Raw genomic sequence first — 18,336 nt, forward strand, 5'->3', positions numbered from 1 at the left:
TTCCCTTTCATTTGTTTGCTGCTGGCACAGCACCTCACTTTGCAAGTGGCTTTTTAAATTATTATTTTGTATGTGTGTGACAGAATATGCGAATGTGTTTCCTTTTAAATTTGGCAAATTGATACAATGTGTGAATGCTTTTGCTACATATGTATATGTGTGTGTGTAAAGCAAGAGGATGCAGAGATGGCATTCTGAGGTGAGGATAGATGGCATTTTGGGGTGGCAATCGGAGGCAGAGCAAGAAGATCCAAAGAGGAAGGAAGGATAGATGGCATTTTGGGGTGGCAACTGGAGGCAGAGCAAGGAGATCCAAAGAGGAGGGAAGGATAGATGGCATTTTGGGGTGGCAACCGGAGGCAGAGCAAGGAGATCCAAAGAGGAGGGAAGGATAGATAGCATTTTGGGGTGGCAACCGGAGGCAGAGCAAGGAGATCCAAAGAGGAGGGAAGGATAGATGGCATTATTGGAGTGGCAACCAGAGGGAAAGCAAAGAAAGAGGATGCAGAGATGGCATTCAGGTGGCCTCCCCTGCAAGCGACATTTGTTATTATTATTATTATTATTGTTATTATTATTATCGTGACAGATTATGCAAATGCTTTGGGCTGGAAGGGAAGGGAAGAGGTTCCAAGAGGGGAGCAGAAACCCATGACTTTGGGGGAGTCACACTCTCTCAGCCTCAGAAGAAAGGCAATGGCAAATTTTCTCAGAACCAATCTTGCCAAGAAAACCCCAGGATGGGGTCGTTTTAGGGTTGCCATAATCTGTAGTGACCCAAATACACACAACACACACACACACCTGGAAGTTTTTAAATTTGACAAGCTGACAGAATATGCGCACACTGCTGCCAGTTTTTTTTAAAAAAAAGGAGCGGGGAAGCACACATTCCGTTGCCCAATGGCTGTAGGAAATGTCACCTTTGACGAAAGCCGAAGTGAATTTGATTGACAACAAAGGAGGCTCCATTTTAAACTGGTACTGCAAATGTGAACTTCAGAGGGGCAAATTGCCCCCATCGAGGTAAAGGGTAGTGGGCACTTCTTTCCAAGCAGATTCGATCTGGGGGCAACTGGATCTGCCCAGTTCTATCCAGGGCAAATGAGCGAGTGGGAATGGGGCCTGGGACTGAGAGTGATGGCCAAGTGGGAAATTGACCCCACATCTCCAGAGTTGTAGTCCAATGCTCAAACTACTACACCACACTGGCTCTAAATTGGGCTTACTCTGTTCTCATCTAGAGAATCTGCTGAATTTTAAAAGCTCTTGCAGCCAGACTTTTCCATGATGCCCTCCCATTTGTCTAGGAGTGACATTTGAACAATGAAGCCAAGTGAACAATTTAGGAGTGCTGATTACATGGGTCTTTCTAATGAGGTAGTGAGGGAAATGGTAAATAAAAGGTACCAAATACAGTATAGGAAAGAAAGGGGAATAGACAGAAGAGGATGTGTTGCCTAATGAGGAACTACTCAAGTCTTGGTCAGTAGCCTTTCTACCTACCAGAAATTAGATCAAAGGATTCAAACTAAAAGAGATTTCATCTAGGCATTCTTTACTGTAAAAACTGTCCTAATCTCTGGAGCAGCAAAAAACAAGCTTGCTCCATCTTCAATATGACATTTATTCAAACAGTTAAACATGGCTATCATGTCAGCCCTTAATCTTCTCTTCTCCATGTTAAACATACCCAGCTGTCCAGGCAGCTCCTCTTAAGTTCATTAGACTTGATAAGTTTTGTAACAGACAGAGAGGAGTGCACTATTTTGTAGATGTTTTCTTTCCAAATTTTCTAAATATTCTCAGATGTTATTTTGTGAATGACTGCTTAAAAATATTATACAGAACTTTTGGGATCATCACTTTTCCTTTCAGAATATTTCTTTAACATCAATATGAATTTATGTGGAGGATACAAAATAAGCCTAATTAATACTGTGTTCCATTGGAGTTTTAAAAAACCCAATCAAAACCTGTTGTTGTGTGCCTTCAAGTTGTTTCAAATTATGGTGACCCTAAGGTGGACATATCACAGTTTTTGGGTTGGTTTTTTTTTAGCAAGATTTGTTCAGAGGGGGTTTGCATTTGGTTTTGTTAAGAGGTTGAAAGAGTATAACTTGCCCCAGGTCACCCAGTGAGTTTCCATGACTAAGTAGGAATTTGAACTCTGAACTCCAGTGTTGTAGTCCAATGCTCAAACCACTACAGATACTGGCTCTCTAAAAAACAAACAAGCAAGCAAGCAAAAAAGCAAAGCAAAAACAAAACAAAACAAACAAAACCTTAGGAAAAAGCAACTAAAGTAGGGGAAAGCTATGGAAAAGCAACTAAAAGTTTTACTGCTTTTGAAGGGAGGTGGAATCCAGAGCCTCTGTCCCCCATTGAGACAACTTTCACTGCAGTTTCAGCTGCCATAATGTCATGCTGGTCCTTCTACCCACAGGTAGCATAGCCAGGAGCAACCTCCTCCTAAACTGGCAGCAGCATCCATTAAGAGGCATCATGCCAGTGCATATTCTGCCACAAGGCACCTGAAACAAGACTCATTGTGGCACCAGAGTCTCCTTGCACAAGGATTTTTGGGCAAGGCAGGAAGCAGCTGTACGGTTGTGGGCCGGGATCTGCTCAACCAAGTGCAATGACCTATTTTCAAGCTTTTTCCGCTCAGGTGACAATGCAGCGGGAGCCAGCTTCCAACTAAAAGTATCTGTAATGAACTCGCACAGCCTACACTCAGGAAGGGAACGAAGGAGAGGCAGCCAGGTGGAAACCCTTACAACCACAAGACACAAAGATATTAATAAGTAACAGCACTTTTCTTTTGAAAAAGGAAACAACTTGAGAACAAAAGAAGAGAGGACAGCTTGCCTTGCTCAGTTCAGGGGCAGCCATCCTTGTAAAAAGCCCTACAGAGAAGTCACTAATAATCCAGATATTGCCCTCTCTTCACCAGTTAACCTTCACCATGTATATTACTCTCCTGCTTTGAATTAAAGCATATTCATGAACCTGCAAGTAAGGTTGCCAGACTAAAAACTGGAGAGGTCTCTTATACCTTTAATGATTGTATAGAAGAGGAAATTTTTAGCAGGTGTCACTTGTACCTGGTTGCATGACAAGTTGCATAAATTCCCTCTTCTACACAACTGTTAAAGCTACAGGAGCCTTCTCCAGTTTTCAGTGACAAACTTAAGCCACAAATAGGAAGATGGTATGCAGGGCTGAAGTATCTGGGCAGAAGGTGGGGCCTGTCATGATGGAGGAAAAAAAACCTAATTCTCCCAAATGAAATTCCCACTTCCATCTAACTTTCAAAGATATAGATACCCTGCTGCTCTTAACTGTTGACTTTATTTCCCTTGTTGTCTAGTTCTCCCAGAAGACAGAAATCTCCAGGTTCTTCAACATTTATCAAATGAAAACTAGCATGGAAGATTTAAGTGAACCAGAAGGAACACTTCTGTCTTTGAATCTTTGTCCCTCCAGATATCTTGGGGTACAGCTCTCACAATCTTATCACAGCCATGGTGGCCAGGACTTTGGAGTATAGAACATTTGGAGTACTGAATATTTCTCTACCTGATTTAAGTGAACGCTGAACACAAAAAGAACCCTGTTCAATCAAACCAGAGGTCCATACCAAAGGTTCTTAAAATAGCTAATCCAGCCAGATACCTCCAGGGACCCATAGAAACAGGACTTGCAGAGAAGTCCACTTCCACTCCTCCTCCACATCAGATGATATTCCGTGATACCCTGACTCTGAACATGCCCACCCTGAGCATATATCTCTGTATAAGTATGACAGATACATAACTGGTATATATGATTAACAAATACTATTGTACTGTATGGTGATCTCCCCACAGCTGGAGTTACTACCTTTTTGTCCTTCTCTTCTTTCTGCATCATTTTCAGCACCACAACATGCAGAAATTACATAGTGCCTGACAAAAGTGAGGCCAACCATCAGTTCATTAAAATCATGTCCATCCTGACTAATTAGAGTTGCCAGGTGAACTGACCAGTTGGGTGGCAGAGGCTGGAATTGCTTCTTTGAAAGAGAGTTTCAATATATCTGTTTCAAAGTGCTTGTTTCAATATATGAGATCTTCAGACTTCATGTGAGTCTGCCTGAAATTTGTGGTCCTCAATAGAGGCTCTGTTATTTGTTCAACTACCATAGGGGCCTAAGTTGATGAGTACATGAGATGGAGCTTCTTCTGTAGTGGTACCTCAATTGTGCAACTCCATCCAAAGGAAACCCCTCTAGCTCCACCCCTTTTGAGCTTCCAGGAATGGTTTCCTGCACATTTCAAGATTACTTACAAATTTCTTTCCAAAATGTCAACCTCGTATTTCCAAGCCAAAAGGCTAAAGGAGCTTACATTTAAATATAAAGCCATACAAAAGCAGGCCAATTATATGCAGAAACAGACAATGAACAGAACAATGAAAGAAACAATTGAGACAAAGAGCAGACATGCAAGCAGTTCTAATCTAGCAACTGCAGCACAACCAATTCCTTTCTGACCAGGAATTACTCAACTATTTTTTTGGAAGCAGTTTGAGTTTTGGGGGCAGGATTTTCCACAGGGAGGCTACTGAGAAAGTCTTGCATCTGGCAACCATTTGCTGAAGCGTCTTTGGTATCTTTGTAGAAGAACCAACTTCATCCAACTGGTTCAGCACAGAGGGTAAAACAAAGGGGGAGGGGAACCTGGTACAACCAAGGGGCTTCTGGCCTCACAAAGGATGGAGGCATACTGGATTGCAAAGGGAATATCTTTTTGTGTTGCAAATGGAAGAAATTTCCTGGACTCTGAGAATCCCACATATCCAGGAGTAGGAGGGGCCAGCTTGCATGAATAACCCCTCCATACCATCTGAACTGAGAATAACAACAACAAAATGGAGGCCTATGACTAATATCTTCTTCTTCTTTTTTGGTCTCCTGTATGGTTTTCAACACTGCCTTATGAAGAAGCCAGTGGAGCTTCGAAAGCTTGCAACGTATATATTATGCATTTTGGTTGGTCCACTAAAGGTATCACTTTTGGGTAGATTTTGGGTGTTACTGGACTTTGCTATATGGGCAACACAGCTACCTCTAGATATATTTTCTGGTATAGCACAGGTTTTTCATGCAGAAGATTTCAGGTTCAGTCCCTAATATTTCCAGCTAAGGTAAAGAAAGATTTGGGTTCAATGTTCCAGCTAAGGTAAAGAAAGATTTGGGTTCAATGTTCCTAACAGCTGCTGCCAGCACAAATAAACAATACTAAGCTAGGTGGACAACAAACTGAGCAATAGCAATGCCCTATGTTTCTGTTTTTAAAAACTTAGGTGGCAGGGGGAACACAAAGCATGGATGCTTGTAGATGAGGCTATTGAAATGTGCTCCTTGAAATGCTTTCATGCTTGTGACACTTTCATGCTCGTGAAAGGTCATTACCTGCTCATTAATCTGACTCTGATCAAGGCATGCAAAAATACCTTCTGTATAAATTCCTACACACTGCACAAAAGAGGCAGCATGACACATCCATTTTTTTTAACATGATTGGCTGCTTTCAGCAATGATGGGGAAGTTACAAATTCTGGACAGCAAGGAGACTAGCCTGCCCTCCAGGAAAATACTTCAGAACATAGTGCCCCTAATCTAACAAGCAACCTGCTCTCATTTACCAGAATGTCTCTTACATTCAGAAAAATAACCTCTGCTTTAAAAACAAATTGAAGAAGACAGTTGTGTCTGACCTTCCCAGAATCCTTCGACTTGCAGAACGAACAACCCACCCCCAGTGATGCTGCCAGCTCTGTTCATAGCACAAGCCATTCGTTGCTTACGTGGCAGAGCTTATGAATGGACTGGAAGAGTATGACATTCTGAAGACAGAATGTAAGGAACAAAAGGTGAATGGAATCAAGGCATAAGAAAATGGACAAGAGCAAAAACGATGGCATATAAGGACACATGAGAAGTTGAAGGAAAATGAGTGCACAAAGAGATAAAGACAGTGAGGTTGACATAACACTGCTGATCTTGTAACCATAGCTAAGAGATGATGTGAAGCGGGGGGCGGGGGCATAACCTCTTCTATCCCATTCACTTCAGAATATATTCACCCATTTACTCCTTTTCTTTTATCTGCTTAATTGTGTTTGAGAATTATAGCTGCATATATCAAACCACTGTTAATGCTAACTAGGTTCCTCATCTGAAAGGTCTGCAAACCCTGGTTAGAAAAGAACCTGGTATTGCCAGTAGATGCAACACTAGACAATCAAAGAGGAGGAAAAGGACTTTGTACCAGAAAGGAAGTGAAAGGAAAATCTGTTTCCCAAATCTGCTTGCTATTTCTACTTTCTTAACCTTGATTAAGAGATTAGGACCAGGCCACTGAATTTTAAGGCTAGAATTTACTAGAAGTGTGTGTGGGGGGTGTTGCTCGGTTTCAGCTAACACTGCAACTGGGAGCACAGGAAGTTGTTTTACAATAGTTCAGACCATTGGTCCATTCAGCTCAACATTATTTACTCTAGATGGGAAGCTTTCTTCAGGATCTTGTGTTACATCCACATGGAGGAAAAGAAATGTCCCCACACTAACCTGTTTAGATGATGTACAGGCCCCAAAGAGGTGGCCTGTACCACACTCCAGGGCAATTCTCTGGAGTAAAAAGAGTATCTATTTGCTCTGAATTCCCCTGAGTGTGCAGATTGTGCGCTGGTGTGGGAATAGGGAGAGGAGTGCTGGCAAGCAGGTGGAAAAGGTCAGGAGAAGCCGCCCTGGGCTGAGCAAGCCACTGACTCAGGGGAGTGAGCATACAGTGCTGCAAGCATCAGCCCATTGTGGGTGCTGGTTGTGCAGACAGCTCATCCCCCCACAAATCTGGAAGCCCCAAGAGTAAGCCAGATTTTCCCATCAGTATAGATAGAGCCTCAGTCAGTTTCCATCATTTGCTAACTGGTTTTTTAAACTAGAGGAATAAGAGTTTGGTGAATTTCTAAATATCACTGGCTTCATGTTACATGTCCAAAGAAACAGCCAACAGGTAATTGTGAATGAAAGGAATCAAATTATTTTTAGAAGCACTGGATCCCATGTCAGCAAGTCAGCTACTGGATCTCATTACCTCATCTACATAAGCCACTGTTGTTATTTTGCTTGCTGTCAGTTTCAATTAATGTGTGAATCTAGGAGAGGTTTGATCCGGGAGCTTCTGCAACCCACACACTGGCTACCGTAGAATAAAAGGGGCCATGTGTGTGAATCTGTATGGTATTGCTTTTTGTGAAGCTTTGTCATAAACAACAAAAGCGCCAGGAAGAAAGAGGCCATGTTAGGACAGGCAGAGTAGCTGGAGGCAGGACTGTTTGAAGCATGTCATCAACTGTACTTTGAATCTTACAGCTCTTCCGAATATTACTCACCCAGCGCAAGAAGAAATAAGCAGAAGGGGAAAGACAATGGGGGAGTAATCCACATAGCAATTCCTGGATTCAAGCAAACAGAAATAGTACTTGCTGTTTGGGTGCCCCATGAAGAAAGTGACAGTTGCTTTGGTTCTGCTTCTGTCTGAAACCCAGATCTCCCCTCCCCATCCTAACTCCAACCTCCCGTGTATGTTTCAGCAGTGAAAAGAAGGACTAAGCTGGCTCAGGACATTTTGCTGCCTAAAACAAAGAAGAAGACTGTGCCCTCCCCTCAGTTCATGTACACTACGCTGACTCAACTTCCTTACAAAGGGATAGTGTATCACACCTGATGCTAGTTTAAGGTTTCCAAGACAGATCATGTGGCATTTACACTCTTCTGTCTTCCAGTAAATGGGAAGAGCACAGGAGCTTGGATGAAACAGTTGGGAGGCTGCTATGGCCACCACTGTCACCTACCTCCACTATCTGCATCACTTAACTTAATGATAAGGCTGGCCTTGAGAAGATAGATTATGTTGTTGTTCTTGTTGTCTATACATTAAAATAGAAGGTAAGACACACCCTCAGGCTTTTAAACTAGCAATCAGAAGGAAAAAGGACTGGCATTTATAGCCAACTGAGGCAAGATTGATTCTCTTGTTGCTTACAGTGGTGTAGTGCAGCCAGGGCTCACAGGACTGAACACGCAGGACTTTTTGATCAGCAGGAACTATGACATTGGGATCAAGCAGACTGGGCAAAATGAGCAGCTAGAATCTGCTCACACCCCAATCATTCTGGGACCATGGTAACTAGATGACATGGTCCCAAGGCTGGCTGTTGCTGCAGTCCAAAACGGACTGCCGGTAGGACCAGGTTTTTCTTGCTCCTTTTCCGTCTGGGTTCAGGCCACCTTAGGTGGCCTTAGCACAGTTTCCAGATGGTTTGGAGGTTTGTGTCATATAAATGCCATGCTTCCAGCACAGCCCAAAGCTGGCTCTTTTTGTCCATTTGTTTCAAGCCAGTGTCTGCCACATGCACACTCATGGACTCTATTGTTTTCTCTGAGTTTTGTTGCAATTCCCACAGGAACTGGAGGGGGAATGAAATTTCCCAGCTATTTATCAGCTATTCCTGTTGCAATCCAAAGCACATGGGATGGCTTGGGTTTGAGTGGGCAAGATCTACTAACTTTTTAAAAGACCTGCTCCTGGTAAAGATGAAAACTGCTAGAATTTTTTTTTTAAAATTAATACAGACCACCATTGCTGTTTGCATTTATAGACTCCACATGGAGGTGTGCTATACTTTGGACTGTCATGATGAGGGTTGCACTTCAAAATTCTCCACCGTACCACTGCTTGCTTAGCATTCTTGCAGGGATGGAGTGGTGCAACTGCCTAGTGGCCTTTGTTGCTCTGGCCCATCACCAAACCAGAGTGTCTTTCCTCTTCCTTCAAGGGCAACTGACAGCTGAAATTGTGTTCTGGCTTTAAGGCAGAAGGGAAAGAGTTCCAGCATTTTTACCTGTTCACTTTCTGTTTCATGGCCAGGGCCAAATTGAAGAAGTGGGGGGAAGCAACATCCATGTGACCATCACTCCTCTAGCCAGGGAGAAAGTGACTTTTCTTTGGCTTCCCATACTGTCATACACAGTCCTCTCTCTTTCTGGCCTGACTTTGTTGCTTCTGCCTTAGTTACTTATAATTATGGTGCTTGACATGACAAAACTGAAGGGAATACAGCCTTTGGTTTGTCCAGATCAATATGCATGGAGTATATTAATTGTTCATACAGAAAAGAAGGGGATCAGTATCGAGTTCACTGGTTGCAAGGGATTAAACCTGAACTTTGACATTAAGATACCTACTTATTAGAACTTACCTTGATAGTCACTTATAGTTTTGGATTAATTTGGCCTAGGTTTCTAATCTGGAACAGTACAAACCATCACACACAATGAGGTTTATCATACTATACTCTTAACGAGCTATGATTCCAGTGTGACTCCTCTAGCTGCCTCCTGCTGCATTCTGGGATTGGCAGTTTTAAGGAGGGGTATTTAGAATTCTCAGGCAGAGAACTTCTGTGCCTGAGAATTTTAAATACCCCTCCTTAAAACTGCCAATCCCAGAATGCAGCAGGAGGCAGCTAAAGGAGTCACACTGGAATCATAGCTCGTTAAGAGTATAGTGTGATAAACATCAATGATAAGATGACATGGTTACCATCTGCTAGCCCCAGCAATAAGCAAACAATTATTATTATTATTATTATTATTATTATTATTATTAACCTTTATTTATAAAGCGCTGTAAATTTACACACCACTGTACATACATAAGTAAAGGGAGGAGACACAGCAAATCATCTTTCAGGGGGGAGCACCATCCACAAAAGAAACATCCATGCTTGAAATTGGCACATTTTAATGCATCCTGAAAAACTACAAAACCCATGATAAATAATGAAATGTCATGATGCACATTTTTTATTCCCTATGACCACAGAATTTTCACTAAGCAGCAAAAAGAAAATATAGAGGAACTTGGTTCACAAATTTCATGACTCTCCAGTCAATTGTTAAGATTAAAATTCACATCTCATAGCATGTTACTTATTTGCTTTTAATTACTTAATTTGTGCTGCAGTGTACTAATTATAAAGGAAAGCATTCTGAGTATGCAGAAAGTCCCTCGCCTTGAAGCAACCAGAGGGTGAAAACATTACATGACAGCCATATTGACTTGGGATCCTGGGAGTGCTGACAAAAAATTAATAGAGATGCTATAACAAAATTGCAGACACAAGTTCACTAGAACATAAAATGTTTTTAAAGGAAATAATGGAGTGGTTGGGTTTTATGTGTAACCAAACCACCAATTGAGAAGTACACCACTGCTCTTCTCCATTTCGAAAGTGACAATGAAAAGCTTTGTATAACAATTTATCTCTGCATTGTTGGCAGCTTTTGTTGTTGTGTGCCTTCAAGTAAATACCAACCTATGGTGACCTGGCAGGGAAACTATCATGTGGTTTTGTCCAGAGGGTTTGCTTTTGTCTTTCTCTGAGGCTGAAAGGATGTGATTTTCCCAAGGTAATCCAGTGGGTTTCCATGACCAGGCAGGGATTCCAATCCTGGCCTATAGAGCTGTAATCCAACACTCAAACTACTGCCTGGATGGAAAGTGCAGCATTTTGGAAAACCTTGCAAGGTCTTTCATTAAGGGGTTGATTGTATAGAGTCTGGTCTAGATCCCTCTCTGAAAAATTAATTTACCATTTACGACTACTTGAAGGAGAGATAAAGAAAGATAGTTACATATAAATCTGATCACCATTTTTCCTCTTCAATATGGATATGATTTCAGCACATGGATCACCAATAAATCAATTTCGGTTCTAGAATAGTACTTTTTGACACAATGATTCATATTTGAGGAGGAGACCCCAAGAATTATGTCTAAGATACTAAGTAGAAAATGTGTAAGACTGAGGCGGGTTACAGACCACCCATTTGGGGCAGGCTGTACCCGCCCCTTTCCCTGGTATATCGGGGCCTCAGCTGCCAGAACGGCAGCTGCTGAGGCCCCAATCCGCCGCTTTTCAGGCTGCAGGGAAGCGGCAAAACGCCGCTTCCCCGCAGCGTGAAAAGGGGTGTCCTTGGGGCTTCAAGCCCCAAGGACACCCCACGGCGGCGGGGAGGAGGAGAAAGGGGCCGCTTGACCCCTTTCTCCCTTGCTTCGCTGGGCGCAGCCGTCTGAAGGCTGCGCCCAGTGACGCAAAGCGGCGCCGCAAACCAGGAAGGAGCTCTGAAACGGAGCTCCTTCCTGGCCCGCGCAAAAGGCGCACTAAGCGCCCTGGTGCGGACCAACGACATCACGTCCACGCCGCCCCGTATAGAGGCGGCGCGGTCGTGACGTTGTCATGGCAGCCCCCATGTGGAAGAGGAGCTGCCATTTTGTACGGACTCAGTCCGTACTAGGGTTAGGGGGGTGCGGAAGCACCGCACCTTCCTAACCCTAGTACGGACTGACTCCGTACTTTCATGGCGGTGTATAACCCGCCTATGATAGATGCATAACTTTAACTCTTTTTTTGGGGGGGAGCATATTGTTGTTTGCAAATGTACGTAAAATCTAAATTAAAAGCAATTTTATAAAAGGATTTTTTTGTTCCCAAGCTTTGGATGTAGCCAGAAAGGGAATGGTACTTTTCTGAGGGGATTGCCTGCCACCCCTCACTCTGCTCTGGTACCCTTTCAGGCTTCTTAAAGAATCAAAGCCCATAGAGACCTGTCTTGAAGTACTTTGTATTATTATTAGCCTAAGAAAACTGTGGATACATTTAGAGTTTATCAGAATCACAGCTTTCTCTCAGATCCATGGTCACTGCAACTCTGTGTTCACATCCACGCCCTCTGCCCCTTGCACTTTAAAGATCAGTTAAAACCCAGTTTCCCTATGACATAATACTCACAAAGTGATCTACTTGACAGAGTGCACATCCACACTGTTAGAAAAATCTCAGATTTAGTTCCCATTCTTTTCAGTGTTGTACTGGGTTAATTAATAATTTAATAATAATTTGTTTTATTTATATACCGCTATTCCAAAGATCATAGCGGTGAACAGCAAGTAAGCTAATTAGCAAGTAAGCTAATTTGCCCCCAACAGTCTGGGTACTCATTTTAGCGACCTCGGAAGGATGCCAGCCTGAGTCGAGCTTGGGCCCTTTGCTGGTCTTGAACTCGCAACCTTGTGGTTTTGAGTGAATGGCTGCAGTACAGGCATTTAACCACTGCGCCACCAGGGTTAAAATAAACCAGCCTAGAAAGCTAGTATAAAAAATCTACTAGGAGCTGACAGAAAATGTTCCAGGAAAAAACAAAATGTGTATGAATCTCCAAAATAGAAGTGGAAAGAATAGGGGTAAAATCTAGGATTTTCTGGCCTTTTTAGTAAATCTGAATGCATCTTAAAAATACGTCCCAGATTTTGTTCCTATTCTTTCCTATTTTATTTTGAAAACCTATACAATTTTTGTTTTTCCCCAGAATATTTTCTGTCAGCTCCTGATACAATCAGAGACTATTTATACTAGCTCCCCAAATCAGTTTATTTTAACCCAGTATATAATCAGAAAGAACGGGGGGGGGGGGGGGGGATCTGAAAGTTTTCAATCAATCTGGATGTATGTGTCTCCTAGATTTTTTTTAATGGTGACTATTTTGTCTTATTCATATTGCAATAATGCTCAACTTAAGGTCCTATATATACAGTAGGCCTTTGGTATCTGCTAAGGTTTACTTCAATTTCCATTAAATGCAATGGTGTGGTAAAATGGTGTCCCTTATGTACAATGGCAAAATCAAGGTTTCTGTTTGAATATTTTTTTTTTAATATTTTCAAGCCATAGATGGTTGAATCAATGGATAAAGAATCCGTGGATACAGAGGGCCAATTGTAGTTTGCAAATAATATGGGTTGGTTACTTAATACGTAAGCAAACTTCTGGTAAGTACACAGCAGTTGCTGTATTTTGAACTGTGTTCTTAAACCTCCCTCAAGATTGCTAATCCTGGGATGGAAACACATCTATTTTGTCTCACTACCCTAGTTCCAGCAGCTTTGTATTGAAGGAATTTGTGTGAGCAGAGTTTTATGATGCCCTCATGGTGAAGGAATCATATGACTGTAAGCGCAATGATACACACTATTTGCTCCACCAACATGCTTGCTTGACAACGACCTTATTAAGGGCATACTAGTAATGAGTTAAATAATAATGTGGGGGTTCACAACCCCTGCTTTTCTAGCAGTTCTCTGGTTTCTTCATCATCCTCTACACATAAAGGGCAACTTTCTGAAAAGGAAAGCCTTTTTCCCCTTGAAAAGCTGTGCGTTGGGAAATCCCCAAAGAAAGAGGTGGTTTTCCTCTCAGAGGATCATGCTCCAAACTACAGACAGACAGGGCAGGGCTTGCACACTCCCAATCCTCAAATGTTTATTTAACTCCATTTTAGAACACTTGAAGAGGGTAATTTGTTCATGTCAACTGGCCTTCAGCCAAAACCCTGCTGTTTCTGCATGATTTAGAAGTTTATAAGGCTGTGTCCTTAACCAACCAGCTGATAGCAGAGTACAGACATTCATGAGCTTTAGTGTATGATGATCAGAAAGGACAAGTGAGTCAACCAAGATTTCACTAAGTTAGCACTATCAGAAACATGCTCTTGGTTTTCTGAGGTGTTTATAATCCAGAGAGGGTACAAAAGTCATTGTTCAGAAAAAGAAAGACCTGATGACAAAAACAGTTTTGGTATTACAAACTGATATTGATTTTATTATACTATTATGTATAACTGTCAAGGCACCTTCTAAAAATCCTAGCTGGTGAAGACTCTGAGACCTCTCTGTTAGGAGTTTATCACACGGGAGGAATTTCTCTTAATTTCGAATGAAAAGAAAGTGGGGCCAGAACGCATTCACACGAATTCGCTAGTTCAGCGAATTTACGTGAACTTGAATTGCATTTGAACTGACTTCCCATTGCCTGAAAGTAGCTTGCCATTGCCTGAAATTGCGTATGATCACCTCTCACGCAATACTGTGAAACCCCATGATTGCGTTCGGATTGACTTCCCATTGCCCGAAATTGCATGAGGTAGTCTATCACGTAATAACGTTAAACCCTATGATTGCGTTCAGATTGCATTGGATTATACTTCCAATTTCCCTTGTCTGATAAACTCCTTAGTGATCTCTAGGCTGTTTCCTTCCAGATATAGCCCTCAGACATGTCTGTAGAGAAACAATGGCATTAAACCAATTTAAATCTATGTTCTAGAGATCCTAGATTAGGGATAGGCTACCTGGCACCAGACGTTTTGGACCACATCTGCTCACACCCCTGGCTGACATGACTAATTGCCTGGGACTATGGAAACTGCAGTCCATAGAAAACAGCGCATGTCATATGTAGGAATCTCCATCTCAGAAGATACCACCTACCTTCCTTCCTTCCTTCCTTCCTTCCTTCCTTCCTTCCTTCCTTTCAAAAACACATTGAGAAGAGCAATACATATATTAATGGTAGGCAGCATAACAGGGTGTTTTAACTCTCTAGTAACAATGTGAAAGGAGGAGGAAAAAGAAGGAAAAAGAAGAAGAAGATGGGCAACCAGTGCCAACCCTCTTGGGTCCCTTGTACTTTGCCCAACTGTGCTGGGTGTTGATATCAAGCCCATCAGGTATGAAAGGATGCTGTCTGGGCTCCCTTGTTTTCTTGGATTTGACTCCTACCTTTGATAGAGCCATATTTTCTTTTATTTTGAAGGCCTTTCCTTGTAAATATGCAAATGTGTCTTCTGAGATAGGGATCCCTATATAAGATGAGCAGATGTGGCCCAAAACGTCTGGTACCAGGTAGCCTGCCCCTAATCTAAGATCTCTAGAATATAGATTTAAATTGGTTTAATGCCATTGTTTCTCTACAGACATGTCTGAAGCTATATCTGGAAGGAAACAGCCTAGAGATCACTAACAGATCTCTGGGACCATGGGACTGCCCAATCCTGGTATTGCAGCTGAAGACATAATCACACTTTTCTTTACTTAGAATGCAATCATGATTGAGGGGGGCATCCATGAGAGTTCCTTGTTAATAGCCAGAGATGCCCTCACTATGCTTTGGAGACACCGCAGAAGTGGACAGAGGTGATGCCTTATGATAGTAATGCCAAAAGAAACTATTTTCTTGCTTTAATCCCAGTTTAACAACCCCACGTGATAAAGTCCTTTATTTATATCCCACCCTCCTCCCAAACTTACAAAAAGGCAGAGAATACAATAAAAGTTCCTCAGATTTATCTGTTCCTTCTAACTCCACCAGTTAGTATGACTGCACCCTCCTATGGTCCTGCCCTCCCTCTAGCCATTTGGGATAAAAAGTATTGCCTTAGCATTCCCCAAGACAAAAGTAACATAAAACAGGATTAGGTAGGAGAAGGTTGCAGCAGAAGTGGAGAGTGACAAGACTAAAAGCCTTCAGCAACTGTTTGATTTGCTGGTCTGTCTGGCAGTTCACATTTGAAGGCAGGATCTTAGCTGTTATTATATCTCAGTCTCAGTAAAGTACAACCAAGCATCAGTCTTGATGTTCAGAATTACAACTGCCCTAGGCTTCCACTCTCAAGGGTGTCTGCTTGCTTACAGCGAAATGGAACCACTGGTCATGGCTGTGCCATTTATCAGTGCTGAAGAGTGAACAATGCAGGTGGATTTTCCCCTCCTGAACCCTCTAATTGATTTGGGAGTACAAGTCTCACAGACTTTTACAGGAGGATATCCCAGGTCTCTTGATTTCCAGTCTGTGGATTTTCCCCCTCCAAAGCAAGCCTATATCCTCTTTTCCTTCACTCGTCTCCCTTAATTCATTTATACAAACAGTTCAGTGAGCTTTTTTCCCCTCCTGCAGTGTATTTCCCAGTGTTCCCCAGATGCAAAAAGAAGCCAATGTATCCACTTATCTCTCAGAATGAATGTTTGGAAGAGAGCACCTGGGAGAGGGGATAGCAGCTGTTAAATTTTGTGAACCATAACAACCATTATTATAACCATTGACAGTAAAGGAAGTTGTGGATGATGGATGCAGGAAAGCATGCGATTGGGGTGAGACACTTACTCTAGAACGTCCCGGTTGAACTGTTTCTTGCTGTTTCCCAGGAACTCCCCAATCATCTGTCGACTAAGCCCCTTGCGTTGCAACAGAAAATGTGCCACACCAATTGGAGTGTCTGGGATAAACCCGCGAGAGATAAGGAACTGAATCCCCTTGTCTGGATTTCTGAAATGAGAGGACAAGCAAAGATTAATTGTACACCTCAACTGATGAAGAAGATGTGTTCCCAGGCATTACTTCTTTAACAAAACATGTAGCAGCACCAGAGGCAGAAAGAATAGAAGGTTCCTACAAAAATGAACAGCTGCTCAACATGTTTCAGTAAAAATTTTATCCAAAACTAACAATATGCAAATGTAAAATGAAACAAACAGGCCAAGTAAGCCTTGTGTAAGTAAACAAAAACATTTGGACCTTCTATAGAGCACCTGAAAGCTTCTTCAAGTCATCCAGGGATGACTTTTCTGTTTCAGCAGCCTCCACTTTTTTAATGATTTCCATTATAGTGAACAAGCATGGTGGGAATAGCTTATATGCTTTTTTCCCTCCATTTTGCTATTCACACATGCTCATAAAGGATTTTAGAGGCAGGTGCTGGTCATCTTGCTTGCTGTTTCACATAGGCGCGTTACAGACCGCCCCTTTGGGGCGGCCTGTAGGCGCGCCTTTCCCCGGTGTATCAGGGCCTCAGCAGTTAGAACGGCAGCCGCTGAGGCCCCGATCCACCGCTTTCTGGGCCGCGGGGAAGCGGCAAAAGGCCGCTTCCCCGCAGCCTGGAAAGGGGTGCCCTTGGGGCTTCAAGCCCCAAGGACACCCCAACGGCAGCGGGGACTCCCAGAAAGGGGCCGCTCAGCCCCTTTCTGATTTGCGTCGCTGGTGCAGCCTTCACACAGCTGCACCAGCGACGCAAACCAGGAAGGAGCTCCGTTTCGGAGCTCCTTCCTGCTCCGCCAAAAGGGCGCATTAAGCGCCCTCGCACGGAGCGATGGCGTCACGCCTGCACCGCCTCGTTTGGAGGTGGTACGTTCGTGATGCCATCATGGCGGCAGCCATGTGGAACAGCCGCCACCATTTTGTGCACGTGGAGCACGTGCTAGGCACTGCCCCTTCCTAACCCTAGTACACGCTCTGCACGTACTTTAATGGCGGTCTGTAACCCGCCATAGAATTCTTTCCCAGCTCAAATTGTAAGGTATCATGGGTTTTTCTTGGCAAATTTCATCTGAGGGGGTTTGCTACTGCAATCCTCTGAGGTTGAGAGAATGTGACTTGCTCAAGTCACCTATCAGATTTCAAGGCTAAGTAGGGATTTGAAACATGGCCTCCAGAATCATAGTCCAACATTCAAACCACTGTGCCATGCTTGCTCTTCTTTAATTTATAATTCTCTTTAAAAGGACCCATTCTCTCAGTGAGACCCCAGTGACTAATCCCAGTTTCAGTTCATTTTTATTCAAAGCTAAATTGGTCATTTTGTCACTAAATTGATTTGACATATCATATCCAGTGCAAAAGGGATCTGTAGGTTACCATGCACTAATATTGCCTTTCACATTCCTTCAGCAATGTACAATTTGATTAAAACGTCACCCTGTACTGTTTCTGGATTTAGTTAGCAGTCATCGTTCTTATTTTCCTGAGGAGCTCACTGAGCTTGGCTAGATGCTGTGAAATTCCTTCAGCTCTCGTGGCTTTCCCTTCGCCTACAGAGATAGCCACCCACACAAATACTGCTATTAGAGCAACACGGCATAATGAGGCTTTCTCCATTCCAGGAATTCCACCCACTCACCATGAAATGAGTTGTGGTTTGAAGTGCCAAGTCACAAACGTGTTCAGTCAATTTGCAGAAGGCTGTCTCAGTTCAGAATATTACTCAATAATTGCTCATAAGGGAGTTACATGATTGAAGACATGGAGGATAAGGCCACACAGAAGACCTCTTGGGCCACATAGACCCAATTTTTGCATCGGGTAGCAGTTATAATACCGTAGGTAAACCACTGGTGTTATTAAATCCTGTCAGGAAAAGTTTATATAACCAAGCATCCTGACATTTATTAGTGGAAGCAATAATGGTTGTAGTTCTGTTGGGAGCACTTCCTGTAATGGAAGGCTCATGTACACAGCCTTATTGTGAAAAGGAATAGCATTAAAGCCATTTGGCAACTACAAGTCATTATTTTTAATGATCACTTGTGCAAAAGATAGTGACTTCCACTGGGGGAA

At 42.8% G+C, this 18,336-nt stretch overlaps 1 protein-coding gene across 7 annotated transcripts in view; it reads right to left on the reverse strand.

Annotated features, from left to right (window-relative positions):
- LOC149311737 (IQ motif and SEC7 domain-containing protein 3-like) overlaps nucleotides 1-18,336 on the reverse strand; it is a 210,143-nt gene that overhangs the window by 30,078 nt on the left and 161,729 nt on the right. For all 7 annotated transcript variants that reach the window (XM_089527805.1, XM_089527806.1, XM_089527811.1 and 4 more), the window contains exon 5: nucleotides 16,111-16,272. In XM_089527805.1, the coding sequence (XP_089383931.1) occupies nucleotides 16,111-16,272 (162 nt within the window). The remainder of the gene's footprint in view (nucleotides 1-16,110; nucleotides 16,273-18,336) is intronic.

This window comes from Sceloporus occidentalis, unplaced genomic scaffold, assembly GCF_023333645.1.
Source record: "Sceloporus occidentalis isolate IW3139 unplaced genomic scaffold, rSceOcc1.0.p SCAF_5, whole genome shotgun sequence".
Taxonomy (NCBI): Eukaryota; Metazoa; Chordata; class Lepidosauria; order Squamata; family Phrynosomatidae; genus Sceloporus; species Sceloporus occidentalis.